Here is a 22,630-nt window from a genome sequence, read left to right as displayed (position 1 = left end):
AAAATCTCAGGCATATTGATTGACTGCTATGCTACAGCCCTTGCTGCTCAGGATTGCTGGCAGTGCCTCCACTCCAGCATGTGTCAAGCAAGAGCTGGTGTGTGCTGGGTACCTGTAGAGGAGGTACCTGGCGAGGACACAACATGTTTCAGTGGAACTGATGAGTTACTTTTGGGAGGGAGGAATAGCTGCAAGTCAAGGACAAGGATCCAGTGGCTGCGTTTCCCATTTTACATTGTTTTGGCAGAGCGTTGCCTGACATACCAAGTACACGTTACAGACCTTCTGGAACAATCTTTCAGAAAACCAGTAAGACAGTCTGACATGACTTAGAAGATTTGGATTGCACTGGAAGCCAGCAACCAGTGAGAAATTGAAATATTTTGTGCAAGTCATTGCACTTTTTGTGACTCAGTTCTCACTCTAAACAAGGGAACTTGTGCCTTTATGAAAGTGCTTTGATCTTCCCACGATAGGCACTGTATCATTTCTCCAATTCTGTGTTAAACCTCTGGAAACAGACAACAGGGCAAGAAATACATCAAACAGTCAGAAACATGGCAAGTCCCAGGCACCTACACAATTACTCGTACTAGATGGAAGAAACCCAAACCAGAACTGGTGACCATGACACAGAGCAGCTGGTCCTCCATCCATGCAGCACTGTTCACTGCAAAGCTTTCAGAGATCCTGCCTTTTTCTTGTTGCACATGTCAACATCAGTTCTTTCCACGTTTCAGGCTAATCTCTCCCTGGACTACTGCATCCATGTAATACACTAGCACACGCTGCACCCCTTGCTGCCTTTGTCATGCACCTTTGGAAGCCGAAATTGCACATACCAATGAATCCCTTCCTTCCTTCTTCACTGTTTTTTCTTTTATTCAAAGATTAGGCATCACTGCTGGGGATTTTTATCTGTAGAAGTGATATGAAGAAAACGTTGATTATTTCAACTTTGATTTTCCGGGAATGGTTCATTTGCCATTTCTACTGAGGGATTCGATGTATGGATTTGCAGGTGGCTTTTTAAAAAAATATTCACTGAATCAGAAATTAGTGTTCATATAGAAGACTATGTGATAACAATTTCTAGTATTCAGAAAATAGGAGACCTAATTTGATACATTTTTAAGGATGCTTAGGTACAGCAAAGTCAGAGTATCAAGTATCTGGGACTAGCTCTGGGCTCTATTACTTCTTTCTCATACTTCTGGAGGAAAAAAACCCAAGCTTTTAACAAAGCTGGGAACTTGGTAAGTGGTATTACTTCCCTTCAACTTCTAGTCCAAAACCTTTTACTGAGAATTGTGTAAGTGCATTACTAAGTGCACTTAGATGAAAACTAGAGTCACTGTTCTTAGAAAGCATGACCGGTAAATAGGTAACAAGCAACTTTATGCTTTTCTAACTATATAGAAGCAACTGTTTCAATGTACCAGGGAACTGAATGGAAATTAACAACCACTGTAGACAGCACCATCCTTCCAGGGGAAGTCACATCTTACATGGTTCTGAACTGGCACCCCACCAACTGTGGTTTTGTTTTTGAATATCAAAAAATGTAACAACATAGATGCAGGCATAGATTATTATTATTTTTATTGCTTTTGTTAAAAAGTCAGTGTATGAACTACGGCACTATAATGTAAAAATGCAACATTACTGAGTGATCTAACAGTAAGAGGTCCATTATGACAAGATTTTAAACATGAAGCATAAGCTTCACTGTGAATTTCCAAATTAAAAAAAACAAGTTTAAGAGGTAAATAGATTAATAATAACTGATGTATGTGGAATTTGAATACTAAGTGAATACAAAGTAGACTTGCAAAAACCAAACATATAAAATCACGTCCTGGGTGAATCTCCACTATAACAAAACACCATTGCCTATAAACTCAGTGCTTAGTGACTGAGAAAAACGATGGCAATATTCCTAATTCTGAAGTAAACCCAAACAACAGCATATCCATGGATATTATTGCACAATGTTGCTTTAACTGGCTGGCAAACTACTTTTGCATTAAGAAAAGTGAGACTTACATTTTTAGATATGTAGTCTTATTTGAAAGATGCATTGCAAAATAAAGGTGCCCTAATTAGGACTTCTATACTCTTTATGAAACAGTTTAAGCATATCTGGCATACCATGAAGCTCTTGAAATGACTCCTTCTTCAGAAAGAATCTTTCGATTTCTCAGGGATGGGTGGGCATAGAGTAGCAAATACAGAGGGAAAAATGACAGTGGACATTACTTTCCCAGCAAAAAATATGTCTTACATCACACAGCAGATCAGAAATAAATAAGATAAAATTTGAGGAGTCTGAATAGAAATCCTTGAATGATGCTACAAGAGTCACAGGCTTCACCAAATTAATGTCAGTATATTTTGTTAAGAATAATGCAGTTACTATATACAGTATGTTTATCAGATAATGTTAACTAACAATGCACTAAATTAATGGTAGTTAAACAAGAAATACACAAAACCAACATACTTTAAAAAAAGGAAGGCAACCCCCAGTTATGCATAGTTACATATGATAATGTCCAGCTCCCTGGAGTTCAATGGATTGACACCTTCAAGCATCAGGAAGCAGTTTTCTGAGGTGTAAACAACATAATTAACAGAACCCAGCCAAGCTGTAGGGGACTTACACCAATAAAAATTTCAAGTCCAATCACAAATCACCTGTAAATGTTACCACTGCATAGCTACAACAGGGCAGTCATCCATTCAAAGGTTTAACACTGACATATTTCTTCAAAAGACCTTCTAAAGAGTGTGCTATTTAACTTGGTGGTGATCCAGAAACAAACAAAAATGTAACAAACCCAAAGCACTTAGGTTTAGAAGCACTTACTGAAAAATCCATACCATATTTACAGTGTATTGTGTATGACTGCACACACTATTAAGTTTCTCCTGTTTACCATTTCTTATGTGGCATCTTACTCTTCACAGTATTTCTACATACTAAGAAGAGAAGAGTCTTTCCCCAGGAAACCAACTTCTCTGATATGGAAAGCCACCATACCCATATCTTGCTTTGCCACAGTAAGGTGTGTACAATGAACACGACCATGTCAAATCCCCATGGATTGTGACAAAATGACTCAGTTCTTCCCTTTGTTTCTTGCTCAGCTTCTCTGCTCCCTTACAACTGTGCAGGTCAGTCAGCATCCAGTTCTTGTTTAGTAAGAAGAGGCTTTCCATCTGTATCACCCATCTTTTTTTGCATCTCTTCCACAGCTTTCAGCAGAGCTGCTCGCTCCTGCTCAAGAGTGAGAATGGACTGCTTCAGTTTGCCTTCATTGGTCAATAAAAGCTCTACTGTAGCTTCAAGGTTTTGGATTTTTCCATTAGCCACCTATCAAAGTAAAAAGATAGGAGGTGAGAAAGGATGGGAAGGGGAACAAAGGTAAATTAATTAATGACTGAAACCATCTTTAAACTATTTTTTGAGATACATGAATACATATAAAATACTTAAGAAATTATGAAAAACTAAACTCAGAATATAAAGCAAATCAATGAAATTAGAAAGTTACCCAATCTGCAAATTTTATACCAAAGAACTGCAGGTCAAGATAAGCTTCTGTATGGGTCAGTTGGGAAATATTTTTGGCCAGCCACACTTGTTGCTTTGCAAAACAAAGACAATTCAATATGTTAGCTGCATCCTCATTTCATGTCAACATTGAATCCAATGAATACCAGGTTTGAAGGCAAAGAAGAAGAGGATTTAGAGCAATACGCAAATGGAAAACACATTGTGAAAAATTTCAGAAGTTCTCCTTCAAAAGGCTGCACATACTGGCATTCTACTTCATGGTAAAATATATTAGGTTGTTCAAAGTCATCATGTGAGACCTGTAGGTACTTCGACAACATCAGATATCTGTTTGGAAGTTTCAGCACTGGATAACATTTGGAGATGTGAGTATGGAGTGGTCTTTGCTTTCAGGAAAGTATTTCCCTTTCTGATGAGCCCTCTACCCATCATGTAATTATGATGGGTTAAAGAGTTCAGCCTTTGGGGACAAAATAGTGACAAAGAAGGTTGACCCACTAACATTATCTGTGATGCATTTTCCTCCTATCAGAAATGGATCACCTTCCACCCTATGAAACACTGATGAAATCCACCTCCAAGACAAAGGGATTGCTCCAACACTACAGTGTTAGATAGTTAAGTTCCCTGCTGTGATTGTAGCAGCTGACTTGCCAGCGCTCAAGCAGAGACAACCTTCGTAATAAAGTGCTTAAGGCTGTCAAATCCATAGGGACAGGAGTGGGCGGAAGATCACAATATCACAGAGTGGAAGGGTTGGAAGAGATCACTGGAGACCATCTATTTGCAACCTCCCTGCTCAACCATGGTCCCCTAGAGCATGTCATTCAGGACTGTGTCCTCAATGCTTTTGAATATCTCCAGTCAGGGAGACTCCACAACACCTCTGGGCCGCCTGTGCCAGTGCTCAGTCAAGCAACATTCTAAAGTTCTCATGTTCAGGTGGAACTTCCTATGCATCAATTTCTGCCCATTCCCTCTTTGCCTACTGCTCTGCAACTCTGAGTGGACCCCGGATCCATCCACTTCACACTTTCTCTTCATATACTGATGACCTGCTCCAGGAGCTCCATGTCTCTCTTGAACGCAGGAGCCCAGAACTTGACACAGCACTCCTGATGTGCCTCACCAGGACTGAGTAGAGGGGCAGGATCACCTCCCTCCACCTGCTGGCAGTGTTCTTCCTAATACATCCAGGACACCATTGGCCTTCTCGACTACAAGGTTAATGGACATCTTGTTCATCAGGACCCCCAGGTCCTTCTCCACAGAGCTGCTCCCCAGCAGGTTGGCCCCCAGCCTGTGCTGGTGCCTGGGGTTATTCTTCCCCAGCTGCAGGACCCTGCACTTGCCCTTGTTAAATTTCAGAAGTGTTTTCTGTGCCCGTCTCTCCAGCCTGCTGAGGCCCTTCTGAAGGGCTGCACAGCACTCTGGGGTATCAGCTGCTCCTCCCAGCTTTGTGTCATCAGTGAACTCACTGAGGAGGCATCTGCCCCTTCATCCAAGTCCTTGATGAATCAGATAAATAATACTGGGCCCAGTACTGAACCTTGTGCAACACTGCTAGTCACAGGCCTCCAACTGGACTCTGTGCCACTGATCACAACTCTTTCAGCCAGTTTTCAATCCACCACACAGTCCACTATCCAGCCTGCAGTTCCTGAGCTGAAGATCTTTGATACAGGTATTTATAGGACATCACATCTTGAATATCACCCCAGAAATCCATCTTCCCCTTGCTATATTCAACAATTTCCTTGCCCATGTTGCCCAAAGCTTTATGAAAATATCTTGCAGAAGAGTGCCTCTCCTTCTGACTTCTCTAAGGTTCAACCTAGAACCTAAAACAGAATCAGAGCTCATAGGATCAGAATGTACAGCTGAAGCAAATTTTTGTTAGGAGGGGCAATCTAAATCTGCATGATTGACTAGCTTTAGTCAGGATAAAGAACCAATGTCTGAGAAACCTAAACTTCCCTCACCAATTATCTTACCAAGTTTATGTCTAACAATAATCAAGAGGTTTGAAATGTCTGCTTCTTACTCTTGAAGTCCCTTTCTCCATCAAACCAAATGCACAGTTAAGTTTTATAGCAAACACCCTATTATAAAGCAGCCAGAAAGCTGACTTCTTGCTCAGAAAAACAAAATAACCCCTTACAAAGAACAGGTGCACTGCCTCTGAAAAAGCTGCAGACTATATATATTAGAAATTATTATTTCACATAATGTTTAAACAATCTGGATAACAGCTAAAAAATTGTAATAGAAAGTATGCCTTTATAGACAATGTATCCCTAAATTGTGACATTGCAATTAGTTTACCCATTTTTGGCAGAGTAGTATCCCTGCTGTAATAAAGCAGTGACTGAAAATATAAAAATTCAGCTGAAAAAGCATTTTACTTTTAGTTATCTTCTACAGATATGATTTTAATTACAAGAGAAGGGACAGGAATTCAAGAAGTTGAATCAACTTTTCGCTAACTAAAAGAATATGCTCTAACCACCCCTCTGTCAGAATTTCTTCTGCGTGTAAAATTTGAGGGTTAAATTAAATAAAACTTTTAAGTGGCTACATTCTAAATTCACTAGACCAAACACCAATCCCTCCTGTGATGTGGTGTAGGACAGTCTCTTCTGAAAAGGTGTATAAATCAGAAAATTAGAATGTTAATCATATGAAATACAAATTGTACCTGCAGTTCTTCCAGGAGATCAAAGTTTTGTTTGCGCAAGCTGCTGTTTGCCTTCTCCAATTTATCCAGTCTCTGATTGTCATTTAAGGATGAATCTATAAGCTCATCCTGAAGCACATGATATTCGACTTCATAAGCTTGCAACTGTTTGGCAATATCCATTTCAAACACCTGTTGTATATAAAAATATTATTAGGTGCTGTGCAGATCAAAAATATTGCTCTTCCAAGGCTTAAAAATCTATTGATCTATATCTGGACTCAAATATTTAATCAATGCATACAAAAAAAAAAGGACTTTTTTTGCATTCACATTTTCTGTTGTGGAAATGGCAAGCCTGAGGCAGTAGAGTGCAATATATTGGCATTGGATCTACTTAAAAACTTTGCTACTGATTTGCTGCCTGACTTCAGCAAAACGACTTACAGTAAATGTTTCAAGGGCATGGACTTTGTAGGGTATTCCCCTTTTCAAATTTAATGTATCTCAGTTTGGCATAAACCCTTCTAGTCATACCCAGAATTAGTTGTCAGTTCAGAAAAAGTGTGGTCCAAATTCACCTGCCACATGTACAAGTGTAAGGCTAAATAAAATAAAAGCTTTAAATGAAAATCAGTAGACTTTGCTATCTTTATTTATTATTCTATAGTATTTTTACAGACTGAGAGAAAATTAAATTATCTATCCTTACACTACCACAGTTAACAAAAACATAATATAACATCAAAATAGATTTATATTTTTGTTAATTACAAATCACTGAAACAAATGCTCGGTCTTATCCATTAACATTAAGAAAAACTTTTATTTTAAAAGCAGATAAATAAATTGAGATGCAAAGTGACTTAAAGGAAAAAACCTACTATTTTCTTTTCCTAGGTTTTGGCAAGCATCAGCCTTCAAATTATTCATAACTATGACTCCAATTTCCTCTAGAAGCAGTGAAGAAGGCAGTAAATTAAAAGGACAAGTGTGCCAACCACAGGACATAGAAGAAATAAAAGTTGATTCAAAAATGTATTTGAAAAATAGCCCAAGAAGAGAAATTCCAGGGTCATTCTTTATTTTTAAACTTCTTGTACTTTATTCATTTTGAAAATGAGTCAAATGTCAAATCCCACCTTAAATACCTGTTAAAAGTAACAGGAACATTTGCCTATTTCATTTATCTGCTCTGCCTACAAAACTTTACCTGTTGGTTAAAGAAAAAATCAGTTTATGAAATGTTTCTGTCACATGTCAAATAAAAAATTATCTCGTAGTTAAATAGCAGGAGAAACATATATAGTGAGCATGTAAGCACAGAAGGCTGAAATACAATTTTAATTTGAGTTTGATTACACATAAGTAATTTTCATTTTCTGTGAATCTAAGCATCTCTGGAGATGGACATCTCTGGCCACCCTGTCGAAATTTCAATGAAACAAACAGTGCAATTCAGCAGGGCAGAATGTTAGTTCCTCTCATGACCTCTGCCACTTCTACCCTCTGTGCTCCTGAGGAGGGAAGGAAATCCCTGCTGTCATAACCAGAGTATCAAATCTGAAAGAAGGGAAACATGAGGCAATAAAAAGTTTGATTTGAAATCTAGCTAACTGAAAGCACGTTAAGGCATGGAACCAAAGGCCGTGCTGCAGAAGGATGAGGAGCATGGGGATTAATCCAGGAGCTGTGTATGGACTGTGGGCTGGTCAAACAGCTGCTCTCTACAGAGTCAGCCCTGATCAAAGCAGGGAACTGCTCTTCCTTCTGCTCACTTCTACCCACCCACTTCCAATTTAGAGCAGTCAGGGCTGCCTAAACAGAGCATCCTCCCTTCTTCAGTTCAAAGCACACGGTTTTTTGCAGGTCACCTAAGCAGTGCAAGTCTTTCAGCCTGGCAGGTAACATACAACCCCCTTTGCCCCTTGGAAATTCCTTGCTTTCCTTCCTCTTGCACAGACTTTCTAGCTCTCATCTTCTTCCTTTGACAGTAAGCACTAGGAGCCATTTTTCTGGCCCCAGTGTGAGCTGTGTCCCCCAGAAGCTTTGCTGCCAGGCCTCAGAGGGAGCCCCTCACCAGCCCTCTACAGAGCACTGTGCTGCTGCTGCTTTCTTTATCAACCCGTGGGCTTTGATCTCCGGGAGCCCTTGGGGTTTGTCAGCATCTGCAGTTCTGCACAGTACAGCCCCTATGTTCTGCACCACAAAAGGCCTTCAGAAAAAGTGGCTAAAGCCCATCTTCTCTTTGCCTGCTGCAGTTTCGATGTCAAGTGTGAAAAACACTTAGGGTTTTTAAACAGGCAAGCCTTAATAGAAATAATTTCTGATTTTTTCATATTCCATAAGTATCATCTGGAGTATTCTGCTAACTTAGCAATGTTGTGTCATTTTCCTCGTCTGCTGTTTTAAAGAATTCTTTCAAGGACTCCAAGTTTTGTTGTCTAGAGTCACTACTCACTGCAACAGTCTTCACTGCTCCATGTACTCCTGACAGAATTACAAAGGTGCTGTTACATACTGGGCCAGCACCATAACAGCCAGTAGAGACAGAGTCGATGTGGGGGCGCTCCTAATTTCATTAAGTGAGGTTAACATTTTTGAGGTTCTTGTAAGTAAATTTTTGCTTCTGATATGAAACTTGGAAGGCAAGTTTCTTTGGTGAATAAAAAAAAAATCACTAAAGGCTTCATAAAGTGACAATAACCAATGGTTAAAATACCATACAAAGCTACTAAGTCATCTTAGTTTACAAGTCATCTGGTCCCAAAAGTTTTCAACATCTCCCAAACTACAAGGGAGTTCTCAGCTTGAAGTAGTAGCTGTTCTGGTTTTTCTGTCGAGAACTTAACAAGAGCATTCCTTTGCATACCTCTCATGTGTTCAGTTTATTTCATACCTGACTAATGGTCTTTTCCATCTGTACCAAACCCAAGTTGGGGAGAGTGCTTTTAATAAAATCAACAATAGTTTCTAGATTCTCATGCTGCAGAATCAGGGGCTTGTGGCTTCCCAAAAGGCTTAAAGCTACTTTAAATATAGCCTCTGATCCTTGAAGAAAGAGCATATCTGTGAAAACAAGGGAAAAACATGTTACATCAAGCAAGAACATCTTTTGATGAGAATATCAAAACAATAAACTGTCAAAGGACAAGAACTGCTGATAGTAGTGGCCTGGAGGTTAGATACACTGTGCTGGACATGTGCTTTTGGCTATGGCTTTAGAAGTTTTATAGAATCAACATTATTACTGTGAATTGCACACTTGACTAACACAATCACTTAATAATTTGTTTAGTGAGTTTTCACAAAAAAAAAAGCAATTCAAGTTTAAGCTAAGTCTACAACAAACTAGGTAGTCAAGTTTATCAATGTTGCCACTTTTTATGCATGTAATAGTTAAATGGGCTGTTTTCATGTTTGTAGGAATATAAATTTGAATAGAAATCTAATCCAAATGGTCTTTAAAAATCATAACACAACAGAGAAAAAACCTATACCTGAAGAAACAACTGAATATCTAAAATTTGGTTTTTCTCTCATGTGGTGGAAAAAGCCACAAAACCACAATAGAGCATTTAGCATATGAGGCTAAATGCACACTTTCCAGTAGTCTCAAGTTTCAAGTGCATGTGTTTATTTTTAGTATGTGTCTCAACCACTTCTGTTAATATGCTAATAACAATATTAATAAATACCCTGAAATCTTAGTCACACAGCTTAAGTGTAAATATTGCAGGTGGCCCTGCAATGACAGTACCTGGCATACCAAGCACACTGAAACCACCATATACAGTGACCTTTCAATGTAATGTCCTTTCCTTTCCTTTCTTTTCTTTTCTTTTCCAAAGTGCCTATGTATTTATAGAGAGAAGAAATAGAAATCTGCAATAAAGGCATCAGACAAAAAACCCAGTCTGTACAAACAGCATTGCCCTGCACTTGACTTTCCTGCTACTGTCAGAATTTGTTCCTGGTTTCATTGAAGCACGTGCCTTGCTATAGACAGAAGCATCTAACAAATGAAACAATGGAGGTGATAAAGGAATAGATGGAGGTGATAAAGGAAAAGAAGATACTGTGGGGTTTTTATCATATTTCCTAAATATAAATTTACTTTGAAAGGACTTCTCTCCTCTCTTCTTCTTTCCCTGCTTTGTATTTGAAGCTGTGAATGCAGCCACAATCAATCACATAAGAAGTAGCACAGTGACACACACACACACAAAAAAGATGCCTTGATACTAAAAAAAAAAAAAGAAAGAAAGAAAAGAAGAGTAAAGCAAAGAGACAGAAAAAACCCACCATGCTGTAAGGTAAACAACTACTAGCAAAACTACAGTTACCTGTGATGTAGTGAAGAACCTACAAAAGCACTGGCTAACAGCCTTTCTAAGTAAAACCAAATTCCCCTATTGCACTCTTCAGCTTGCAATGTTGAAGCCATAACTCATTTCACTCTCTCTCTCTCCAAGAAAGCACAAGTAAAAACTAACCACAAATCTCACACTTTCTTGCCATTTGTCCTAAAAGGGGTGTAACATTTTTCAGCTCTGTGTTGAGCTGAATGTGAACTCGAGTGGCAGAAATGATTAAAAAGTGGTAACAGAGAAGGCATCTGCCTCAATTCTCTTTTGAAACTCAAAAGTATGGGAAAATGATTCATAGGGAAAGCTCTGTATTAGGACAGGAAATACTGAAGAACAGCTAGAAACACAAAGTGAAAAAAGCAGAGCTAAAAAGAATGTGTTTTTATGATTCAGCACCTGCCCCATAATGACATGCAGATTAACTCAAGGTGACCTGAAAGTTGTTAATGAATGTCTCTATGACTGAGATGGTAATACACTGCTGAAATCCCTCTCTCATTTAAAACACCAAGTACTTAACAAAGACCTGTTTGTTATCCACTCCCCATGCTTCATATTAAGTGGGCTCCCAGCCAACAGCAACAACACAGTGAAGGTACCCAAATTAATGTCAGCATGACTGGCAGCCTACAGGATTAAAAAAAAAAAAGTTTTATCTACAATCTTGAAACAAAATAAACACTATTCTATCAAATCTCCTCTATTAATAAGTAAGCAGAAGTACTAAAGAATGCATCTTTCGTAACACTGTACTTTCATCAGCTCCTGCTCAGGAGAAGTGTTGAAAGTTTGGACAGATAAATGAAAACTTAAAAGGAGTTTTCCTATTTGACTCATTAAAAAGTCTAACCCACTTCTTTTACATATTGCTTGTTAGATGCCTGCAAAAAGCAGGCATCCAAAGGAATGGAAATCCAAAGGAATGGCCAGTAACAATTATATAATTATATAGGAATGGACTAGTTTCAAATACTAGGGGTTCAGGGATACCGTATTAGAAAATGGCAGTGCAATCTCATGTTAGTAACCTATAAATCAGTTACTTCAGCATCAACATTCTTTCCTCCCAAGGGTTCTAAAAAGTGAGCAATGAAAATCTGTATATTTATGTTCTGCAAAAGTGTGTGAAGACATAGGTCAAAAATTATTGGATTTTAACTTGCCATGTTGCTACTGACAGCCACTGGCAGAGTGACAGCTCTAACATTTTTTGTTTAAAATTGTGTTTCAGAGTCTTTAGTATGGATGAGAATAAGACCAATGTTCCTAGCTTACATAGCTCCAGTAAATGCGGTTTTAAGGAAATTACTAAATACAAAGAAAATACTGAATTTAGGAAAACACTAAATACAAAACTGCAAGTATTGGTCACATTGAACTTTCTCTCTAAGAAACATCAGAGTTTTTAAGAGTCAACAGTTTCTGTCACACATGCTTTTCTCTTCTTGACCTAAAATCAGATGTGTGAAGATCGTGTATCCGTGCCTTCTATTCTAATGCAAACTCCTTGTTTTCTAAAACCCTATAATCCTTCAATGACAGAGAAAATACTAATCTGTGTATTAGGGCAGAAATCCAAATATACTGGATACACAAGGCATTTTTATAACCTCACTGCAGTCAATTGCCCCATTGAAATGTACCATGTACAATACTATGAAAGATTAAGAATAACAAAAAGGTGAGCTGATTATAAACTCTGTATATGACACTTGCATACAGCACTTAATTTGATTCCTACAGATTATTACTGTCAGCTACACATTTGTTGATACATATTAACCTGCTTTGCACTCTTCCAGGAAAAAGTCATGCTGTTTTCCCTGGAATTTGGATGCTAATCATGGGACATATAGTTTTACTCTATACAGCATCGTTTTCACTGTGTATTTTTCTTGCATTACTTTTAGCATATCCTTAAACAGAAACTATGCAGGATTCTTGTTGGTTCTTCTTGAACTCTATATTCCTATTTGTGGTAGGCAGGACCATATTGTTTTTAAGTCAGGAAAGTGTCAATATTAATCTGCTAATGAAGAATTTCTTCATTGCATCTTTTAAATTACTAAAGAAAATGAAACTGGCTTCTCACTAGAAGAGAAGAACTGGGGAGAAAGCTCCAATCCACCCCAATCATTAGGGACAATCCACGTAATGAAGTGGAAAAACAAACAACTAAAAAGGAAACAAGGCATCTTCTCAGACACCAAATAATCTACAAACTATACATCCAGAAGATCGCATCAAGGTACATTCTTAACTGGAATTTAAATAAAAAAGAAAGCTTCTGTAGATACTAAAAATAGGCAACAGAAGTAATTTTAGAAACTAAACCCCAGATTATTCCAAACATTTTTGGAACTAAAACTGTCAGGACAAGAAACACTAATTTAAATGTCTTGTATTTCTGCAGAGTAAACCCATGATTACACTGCAAGAGCCATCTCTGTGTGTGTTTTAAAACACAACCCTCAAGCTAATTTTCTGCTGACACTGCTGGAAATTATGATAATGGAGTAAATGGATATATTTCTCAGATGATGCCTTTGTTACATCTCTTTTCAGCTTGAAAATAACTAATTGTTGGTGTTGAAGTGTCATAATACTAAGGTTGCCTTCATGGCATCAAATTTTACATCCTCTCTAAAAGTGGTTATAAGGTGGGAAAAGTGAGGATGAAAAGACATTAGGGACTGCATTTACTTTTCTCCTCTCTCTTCCACTTTTACTGACATACTGCACATTCCATAGGCTGACCTCTGTTGTTTTTCTTCTGTTCACAGTGAGCAAATTATTTCTCCTGGGTGTCTGAAACTGCTTGGACAGTAATGCTGCTCCTAATACCAAGATTCCACATGTAAGACTTCAGAAAGAACAGAGAACTTTTATGAAGAATTACCAAATACTCTGGATACGAATCCAAGGGGAAACTGGGAGGCAAACATGGTGAGAAACCAGGGAGCAGCATAGAGGCTGGGGCCAATCTCATGTGCCTCTAGGTGGTTATAGAGATCCCGATGGTAGTCATGAAGAAGTCGAGACAATTGGTACATCTGGATCTGCATGGAGTAAGAACAAGAGACTAAAGATCAACGTGTTTTAACATTCATAATAGCAAGGTCCATGCTTCATACCTATCAGAAACAGAGAAAGGTATTTGTCAATTGATGTTTGGAGGAAAATGTGTGGAAACAAGAAATACTCGGAAGCCACCTAAAAGACACAGGATGGGTCACCTGAGAGCCTACAACAGGTTCATTTGCAGGGTCATTTGAACCTCATTTAAACACAACAGTATTCTTCTTATTTATGGTTTCCATAATTTCCCCAAAAGTATTATGATTTGAAAATCATGCATTTAAGATGATGTATTCTTTTCCTGGATTATTCTTCCCTATTTTTAAGAATTCAATTTAAATTCAGGTTTTGGCAATGCTAGCTGTATTGCATTATTATTATTTAACATTAGCATCTTTTACTTAAAAAAATTGAAACCATACCTGCAAAATTGTCATGTCAGGACGATATTGTTTTCTCAGTCCCATGTCAAACATAAGAAACTTCAGCATTTTAAAAGCATCTTCTTCACTCATATGAAGTAGTAAAACTCCTGCTACAAAACTAAGGCCCTGACAATATCCTACTTCCTGGTCCAGGAGTGAATAGGCCTTCAAAATGTTGTAGAGCGACAGCTGCCCAGCTCCCAGCTGTGCTGAGAAGTACGGATGTGTTGGAAATGTGCGCCCTGTGAAAAGAGCTGAAGTTAGTGACTGAAACTAAAAAATAAACAAGACCCCCAAAACTGTGTCATGTTGTCAAATAAAACAGTCTTTCAAAAATGTAGATTCTTTTGAGAAGTAGATTTTGAGTCAACCCACAGGAAGACCATAAGAATGTTAACAATACAGAACAATTGACTCTTATATTCTACCACTGTTTTGTTACAGTTATTGCAAAGTTAATTTAGAAACTGTCAGCAGGTGGGGAAAACCTGTTGTTTGGAACAGCTGAATACCTAATTCTTAAGACCGGCCCCTGAACATTTTATTAAAGGATAATAGACTATTATAAGTTGTCCTAATAAGGACAACTATTAGGATTGAGGCACAGACTTAGAACATCTGATCTAAGCATGCCGAGGCCCCTTCCCTTCACTTTTTGTCTTTTTCATCTAGACATGTCTCTTGTCACAGCCGTCCTTGCCTTGGTCCCTCGCGGTCTTCATTTGCCTTTTTTATTCCTGCAGCCTGTACAATACCAAGAATTGAGTACCTGTATATAAGCTATGATATATGCTATACACATATTATGTGAGAGCACAGCTAATCGAGGCAGCCAACAGACACAGCATTTTGTGCAGCCATTTCTGGGCTTTGTTTCTTTGAGCTTTGAGCACACAGAGACTATGTCCAGGATCAGCAGGGGACTCCTGGAAGTGTGAGGGTACTGATGCTGGCTGGTAAGGCTGATGCTGGTAATGCTGATGCTAACCAACCCCTGTCAGTTGCCCTTGATGAGAGGGTGCCTGGAGCCTTTGTTCCAGCTGGTCCCTTATAAGGGAGGGTCACTAATGACCTGTTACCATTCAGAGGGACCTCAACAGGCTGGCCAAATGAGCTGCAAGAACTTTTATAAATTTAAGTTAAAAATTCCTGCACTTGCAGGGAACAAACCCATGCACCAGTATTTGCCACCCATCTGGAAAGCAGCTTTGCAAAAAAGGACCTGAGGGTTCTGGTGGTCACCAGGTCGAACAAGAGCCAGCAAAGAAGACTGATGGTATCCCGGGATGCACTAGGAGTGCTGCCAGCAGCTGGAGGCAGCTGATCCTTCCCCTCTACTCAGCACTGGTGAGGCCACATCTGGAGTGCTGTGCCCAGCTCTCTGTTCCCACTACAAAAGAGATACAGCCATACTGGAGAGAATCTAGCAAAGGGCCACTAGGATAACAGAGGGACTGGAGCATCTCTTCTATGAAGAGAGGTTGAGAGAACTGGGACTGTTCAGCCCAGAGAAGGAAAGGCTCAAGAGGTTGTTACCAGTGTGCACAAATACCCAGTGGAAGGGAATGAAGAAGGGGGAACCAGGCTCTTCATAGCAGTGCTCACTGACAGAACAAGAGGCAGTGGGTACACACTGAAAAACAGGAAATTCCACTTTTTTTTTAACTGTAAGGGTGGATAGACACTGGCACAGGCTGCCAAAAGAGGCTGTGAAGTCTCCATCTATGGACATATTCAAAGTCTGAGCAAACATGATCCTAGGAAGCCTGGGCAGACCTTGCTTCGAGCAAAGGGGATTTAGACTAGATGATCTCAAGAGCTCCTTTCCAATCTCAACCACTCTGTGATTCTGTGAACAAAGACATTAAAGACTTAACCTTTACAGATTAAAAAAAAAACAAACTTCCAAAGGCAAATTTTTCACTTTTAGGAAAAATCCTCCCCCTATCAAACTTCCTCTGTAAAATATCTCAACAGAGGAGAAATCTGAATACCGTTTTTGTTCTAGTATTAAGTGGAGCTTGTTTTCTGGTTGCCCACTTGTTAAATACCTCCCCACCCTTTAGCTCCTGGAATGCTGCTGTGCTACCAGATAATATCAGAACTCCTGTTTCAAGACAAAGCCCGGGGCAGAGTCCTTCTGCCATCTGGTAGCTACTCTAGCCTGTCACCTGGGACAAGGCATTCAGTTCCGAGTAGGTCTCCCTGGCCAGGGTGTCAGAGTTGAATGTTACAGAATAAGTATTTCTAGCTTTCAAATGAGAAGGAGCTTGCATTTCTTTGCTTGAAGGACAAGTTACTACAGCACAGTCTAAAGGCAGACCTGCACTGCCTCACTCAGACAGCAAAGCTTGTTTAATGTTAAGTCACAAAAAAGGGTTACAAGCTCAGCAAGAATAAAAATGCTAAGAAGTTCTAAAAACCTGTAAATGGAGGAGGAGAAGGACTGCTAAACTCACAAGCTGATGTGCTTCTGAGTGCTCTGATATTGGCTTAACTGAGAATTTTAGCCCTTATTTTGGAGCAAACATCTCTGCCCCTGCCAAAAAAGAGACTAAATGAACTGTGATACTGCTAGAGCCCCACAGTGCGAAAGTAAGCACGTATTACTTTACTTTTAAAAATATAATAAAACCTAATTTTCTACCTTGTTCAACAAATACCCAGTGGTGGATGGTTTCCTACACTGATAGGACTGTGACATGTAAATTGGGCCAGCAAAGCAGCTGCTATACCTTAGCTTTGCATCCCTCTCCTGGCCTCAGGGAGCACTATTTACATCTGAGGATGCATCAATTCAACTAAGTGTGAGCAATACTATTATAGCTTTGGCTCATGCTTTGTTGACAAGATCAATTTAGCCTAATTTGGGAAAGGTTGTAAAGTATTACAACCACTATATTGTGAGAACGTATTTTTTTCCTTTCAAGGTATATGAGTGTATGCTCTCAGAAGGATTCTTAAAGATTTAAGAGAAAATGCTTCTGATAGCCTGAAGGAACACAAGTCAGAACATGCAAGTCCCTTCTAGCTGCCTATCCAGTTATGCTGTCTGTTACTATGCAGCACAGCACTTTTTCAATGTGAATCACTAGGAAGTCTTCAGCTTTCTAATTCACCTTATGGTTATGACAGAGCCCAATCCCTCTTTCAGCTAGTGGGCTGGCAAATAGCACCCTGGCAGAAAAAAATCCTTGCATGAAAACTACCATGAAGTTACCAATTTGCCAACACATGCAGTCATCTGTTTCTACAAGAAGAGCACATGGCTAAGATGAGAAGTATTTGTGGGCAGAACCAGGTAGAAAACATGAACAGCTTGCTGAGCCAGTAAGCCCCAGTCTGCTACTTGAGACAACGAAGCTCAGACTGACTGTGGTCCCTACTGTCCAGGAGGCATCCCAGCACCATCCCTCTGCTAAGGTGTTCAATTAATTTACCCAGCACAAAACTGTTCACCTCTTACTGAACTGCTTGAGTGTCCCACCCTTCACTGCCAGGGCTATCAACACCAGGTATGCTGGACCAGTAGGTATTTGCTAGTAAATGATCTCTGGTTGCATGTAAATATCTCTCTCAAACACAAAAGCTTGTAGTCTGACACTGCCCAGTCCAGGGGAATGCCTAGATTGTTGTGCAAAGTCTGAAGGGAGACAATTTACACACACTGCCACTGCCCATTCCCAGCTGGCATTAAAGCTCCTTGGACTGTTACCAGTGCCAAGCCAAACCCAGGCAGGTCTGCCAAGTAGGGGAAAGTGAAGGTGACACCCACCACCACCCTCTCCCACCTCCGGTCACGCCACCTTCTGCAGAAACACACCTGTTCCTTCACATTCCTGTGTATTTTCTATGCACTGCTTTGGTATTTTGACTTACTTTACCAAGTGTTGCAAAAAAGGAGAAAAAGGCCTCTTTATCATCTAAAGCTTAGGTCACCATTTAAATTTGACAAATCTCACAATTTAACACCCACTGAAGACAGTCAGCACATTGAGTTTTTAATAAAATAATAAATGGGGGCTCCCAGACAGCTTTGCTAAAGGTAATCCTTTCTCATCAGGCATAGAAACCCCTTTCTTGGTAGATCCACTTGCAGTGAAGAATGCTTAATTATTGTTTGAGTAGTTATAAAGAGCAGAATTATGATGGGACAATTTTGTACTACTGCTTTACAGAAAAGGTAAGAGAAAAGAATGCAATGGGTATTAATCATTCAGATCAGTCCAAGTACAACTTTTCCCATAAACTTTTATAATGACATTTGGTTACTTGCAGTGCATAATTTCTTTTGATGGAGTTCTTAATTGCAAATTCATTTAATCAAATGCAGCGATAATGAACTTCTTAAAATGACCCACACAGCTCCTCAGAACCAAAGTGTCAGTGCTATGCTCTGGAAGACATTGATTTTTTACCTTTATTAGGGAAGAGCAAAATGAATACTGAGTTCAATATGGGAGTATCCCACACACAAGAGCTGTGATCCTCTTGGAAAAACATCAGTTCCTGGTTTCTCACACCAGATTAAAACCAGTTCTTACCAACAACCTATTATTAAATAGTGAAAGGCATTTTGTGTGTTATCTTCTCTAAGTATTTTACAGAGATCATAAACTCTTGTTTAATTTCAGACCACTACTGTACTTACCTAGGTCAATAAGAATTGCATGCTGTTGGGAAGTTAATTGTTTTAGGAGTTCTTTATAAGGTGTGTCCTTTGGTTGTTGTTTACTTGGAAACTGATGTTTAAGATGGTATTGCTCAGCTAGGAACTTCCAGATCTCCCCACGGTGGTGACGTGGCACTCCTGAGCAGAGAAAGCAATGAAACCAGTAATTTGTACTCCTACTGAGGGCTCTGCTATAGCTGAGCTAACAGGATTGAGGAACTGAAGATGCCTATCTGCTACACAGGCAGGCAGATCCCTATTGGCTACCTCCAGTGGGCCACAGAAGTAGGTGAAACTACAGTGCTTTTACTTTCTCAACCAACAAAAGACATCAGCACCTTAACAGGAGGGATTTAAGGCAGAAAGAAACACAATGAACTGCCTAAGGTTATTGCTTACATCCAGTCTGAGAAGCACTAGAAGAGACATCAAGAATTGCAATACTTGTTTGAATATGCTTATCTCAAATTTTTCTGTGTAAAGCACAGAATAAAGCACTGCAATAGAACTAATGCACACTTTTCACTAATACAGCATGGACTCTGATGTTATGAGTACATTTTGGGAAGGCGGGATGCACACATACCCAAAATATAAATAGGCACAAATGAGATGTGATCTAGAGACTACAACACAAGGCAGATAATCAGATAGCAAGTATTGTATTTCTGGTTTTGCTATTGGCTTGCTTAATGACTCGTACACATAAAAATGTTTTAAAGTTTGAATTTATTTCTCTTTAAAAAGGACAGATGTTATTTAACTATTTCACATAAGTAATGACAGTCTTCATTTTTAAACTCTATGTAAAGCTCTGAGACTAAAATTAATTCAGCATAAGACTACCCCTCACTATTAAATCAGCTACACAAGAAATCAATGTACTTTCACTTGGGGAAGTGTACTGTATAATCCATAATGCACTGGAACCAGATACTACAGTTTGAAGTAACTTACAGCTTGAAGTTTTTAGGACTGTTTTTTTCTTTTGGTATATATGTAACATACGGAGGAAAATAACAATAGAGAAATCAAGATTTACTCAAGCATACAAGTTACATGGAAAGGTAACAAAACACATTAGGATTTGATATTGTTAAAAATCTAGACTTACCCAGTTATTTTAAATAGGCAATTTGGTTTAACTTGTTTGTATAATTGCACATAGTCAGGTGCAATATTTAAAATATTAAACTTCTGACAGTGCTTAAATCTTGATAATTCCTTTACATGTTGGAAAGCTTTGTAAAGAACTATAAAAAAGCTCCTTGGAGTAGCCATCTTCACCATTAGTCCATATAGCACTCAGCCTTTGGGTCCAACCATGCAAATATAACATTGTCCCAGTATAACATATAACATAACATAATAGCCCAATTTCTTAGAACATTTAAAAAACATCCTTAGGTCATATTACTTTTGCTGCAGTGGATAAAGGGGTGATTGGTCAGCACTGCAGTTGTGAGGAAGACTGTAAGTGGTTTTTGCAGGGACAAAGTGTTCTTGAACTCAGAGAAAAGGCAGTTCTGCAGAGATACCCATGTCTACTGTTTGTGCACAGACATAGTACACAGACTGGAACAGAGAATTTCCAGAAAACAGTGCAGAAGGCTTCTTCAATTATTCATCCAGTTATTTATTGGCATTATCCAGGTTTGGGTTTTTTTTTTTAATTCTAACTTTTAATTTATAAAATTAGATTGCAAAACGTGTAATATGTTGAGGTAGCATACAACTCTCCTGGTAAGGGCAGATGCTATTCAAAAATGTATGCTGTAGCTCCAGTGATAGAAATGCAGCTACGACTGAAAGGGACTGGTACTTGCATTTCGTAACCATGATGGCACCAAAAGTTGTTACTTGTTTAGTCAGCAGCCTGAGGAACAGCACTAGAAAGAATATGATTATAAGGAGTGGTTAAGTGGCCACACTATTTCTTTTCAGATACAATTTACATGCATTTCAACAACTCAAAAAACAAACTGTTTACCTTGACCAACAGCAGAGTGTATTTCTTCCACATCAAATTTAATCTTTGTCCTTCCAGGGGTACTCAACATTTTTTCCCAAATCAAAGTTACATCTTTTAAGCATGGTGTGATTTCTTCATAGTCAAGTTTCAGGCGTCTGTTCTGCAAATTGTTTTCAGATGCTAAAAAGTAATATAATGAATATAGCAGTTAATATGGTTTGCTATTTGTAAAATGGATTAATTTAACTTACAACTCTCTCTTGCTATCCACCTGGATTAATTTAACTTACAACTCTCTCTTGCTATCCACCTGGATTAATTTAACTTACAACTCTCTCGGTAGCCACCTGAAACATTTCATATCTAAAATTTAATGATTCTGGGGTTGGATCGGTTTGTTTGGTTTTTTAAAGATATTATGTGCAATATTAATTGTGTTTGGCCAGTTAAATTGAATTCCCTAATCCTAATCTACTCCTAAATATGAAGAAACATGAGAAATGATGGCTAATGTAATAAACATAAGATTTTCATAACAGGAATTTTCATTTTCCCATATCTTCAGTGCAGAAGACTTTCAGCAAATGAAAACACAAACCCCATTTAGTCATCTATTTGTTATGCATACAGCCCCATAATGATAGTAACAAAGTAAAAACAATAGCTGGGAAAGCATCAAAAAACCAGGGCAGAAATGAAAATTATTCTGTAGCTGAGTGTAATTCCAAAGTTTAGAAGTAAAGCAAGAATTTCAAAGGGAATCTTAGTAAAGCTTTTAAGTTTTTTTTCTGTGGGGGCATTTTAGTACTATATTGTGCCTGGAAAACAGGATTTATTAATGTTAATCAGGTAAACTAAATAATTCAGCATGTTTTGTGACACTGGATGGATCTGTGCACATAATAAGACTGAAAAAGACTGAAAAAATGGAAGAGGAGAGAAAGAGGTGTAGTTCATATGAGATACAAGTATGTCAGTCATCTATTCCTAAAAGGATGAAATGATGAAAGAAAATGAAGGAATATAAAGAAACCAAAATGAAGCTACAAAGACAGCACTGAGGAGAGACAAACAGTGGGAAATCTATGGAGAAATTAACAAAATAGGTTTCAAATTTTTAACTAGGCTGTAAAGTGGCTGAGTACTCAATGCACCTAGTTCCAGGACCAGAGCAGCTCTCTACTTGCAAAAAATGAAGCAGACCAAAAGTTCAAAATACATTAAAGTCTGGAAAGGTTCTATACTATTAAACAAAAATTAAGAGGTAATTCTCCTACAATTAACATGATTTGAAATGATGTTTATGAAATAGTGTATCATGAAGTGACCATGTTTTTTAATTCATTTGCCCTGATGTATTTACAGTATTTCTTTGTTGTGATGATGCATTACTGTAATGGTAACAAGATACTCTTATTTTGAGGACATTCTGCCATATATCATAAGCCTGCTCATACTTTTGAGGATTTCACAGTATGAACTCATAGAATTACTCCTATTCATTTCAGTCTTGAGACAATCTATGTTAAAATGTTATTATATTATCTTTTGATAATTTAACTCTTCATTATTTGTATTTTCAACTCTTTTATATAAAGTTAGTACACAGTTAAAGACTGCCTGACATTTACATTGCATATTGAGACTATCAACACATTAAACTCAACTTCTTCTGAGATCTGTGTCTGCAATTCAGGTTTTTTAGATTATTGAATTCTGAGATCCACAAAGGGTTATCTTATCCTGTACTTCCACTGATTACACAAGCATCTAGATTTTAAAAACTGAAAAGAAAAGAACTGTTTATATCTGGGATGTGTACCTCCTGTAGTTGCTTTCACATGTGAATGACTTAA

The 22,630-nt window shown here is 38.4% G+C and overlaps 1 protein-coding gene across 10 annotated transcripts in view; it reads right to left on the bottom strand.

Annotated features, from left to right (window-relative positions):
- Positions 1-2,042: 2,042 nt before the first annotated feature.
- The window catches only part of TBC1D1 (TBC1 domain family member 1), a 102,536-nt gene continuing 81,948 nt past the window's right edge, over positions 2,043-22,630 (bottom strand). For all 10 annotated transcript variants that reach the window (XM_068188883.1, XM_068188890.1, XM_068188880.1 and 7 more), the window contains 7 exons: positions 20,793-20,954; positions 18,782-18,940; positions 14,128-14,372; positions 13,527-13,686; positions 9,157-9,326; positions 6,279-6,449; positions 2,043-3,376 (listed from right to left, as the gene is read on the bottom strand). In XM_068188883.1, coding sequence (XP_068044984.1) covers positions 3,179-3,376; positions 6,279-6,449; positions 9,157-9,326; positions 13,527-13,686; positions 14,128-14,372; positions 18,782-18,940; positions 20,793-20,954 — 1,265 coding nt within the window. In that variant the 3' untranslated portion in view covers positions 2,043-3,178. The remainder of the gene's footprint in view (positions 3,377-6,278; positions 6,450-9,156; positions 9,327-13,526; positions 13,687-14,127; positions 14,373-18,781; positions 18,941-20,792; positions 20,955-22,630) is intronic.

This window comes from Anomalospiza imberbis, chromosome 4 (genome assembly GCF_031753505.1).
Source record: "Anomalospiza imberbis isolate Cuckoo-Finch-1a 21T00152 chromosome 4, ASM3175350v1, whole genome shotgun sequence".
Lineage (NCBI taxonomy): Eukaryota > Metazoa > Chordata > Aves > Passeriformes > Viduidae > Anomalospiza > Anomalospiza imberbis.
This window is presented reverse-complemented; position numbering and strand designations above follow the sequence as displayed.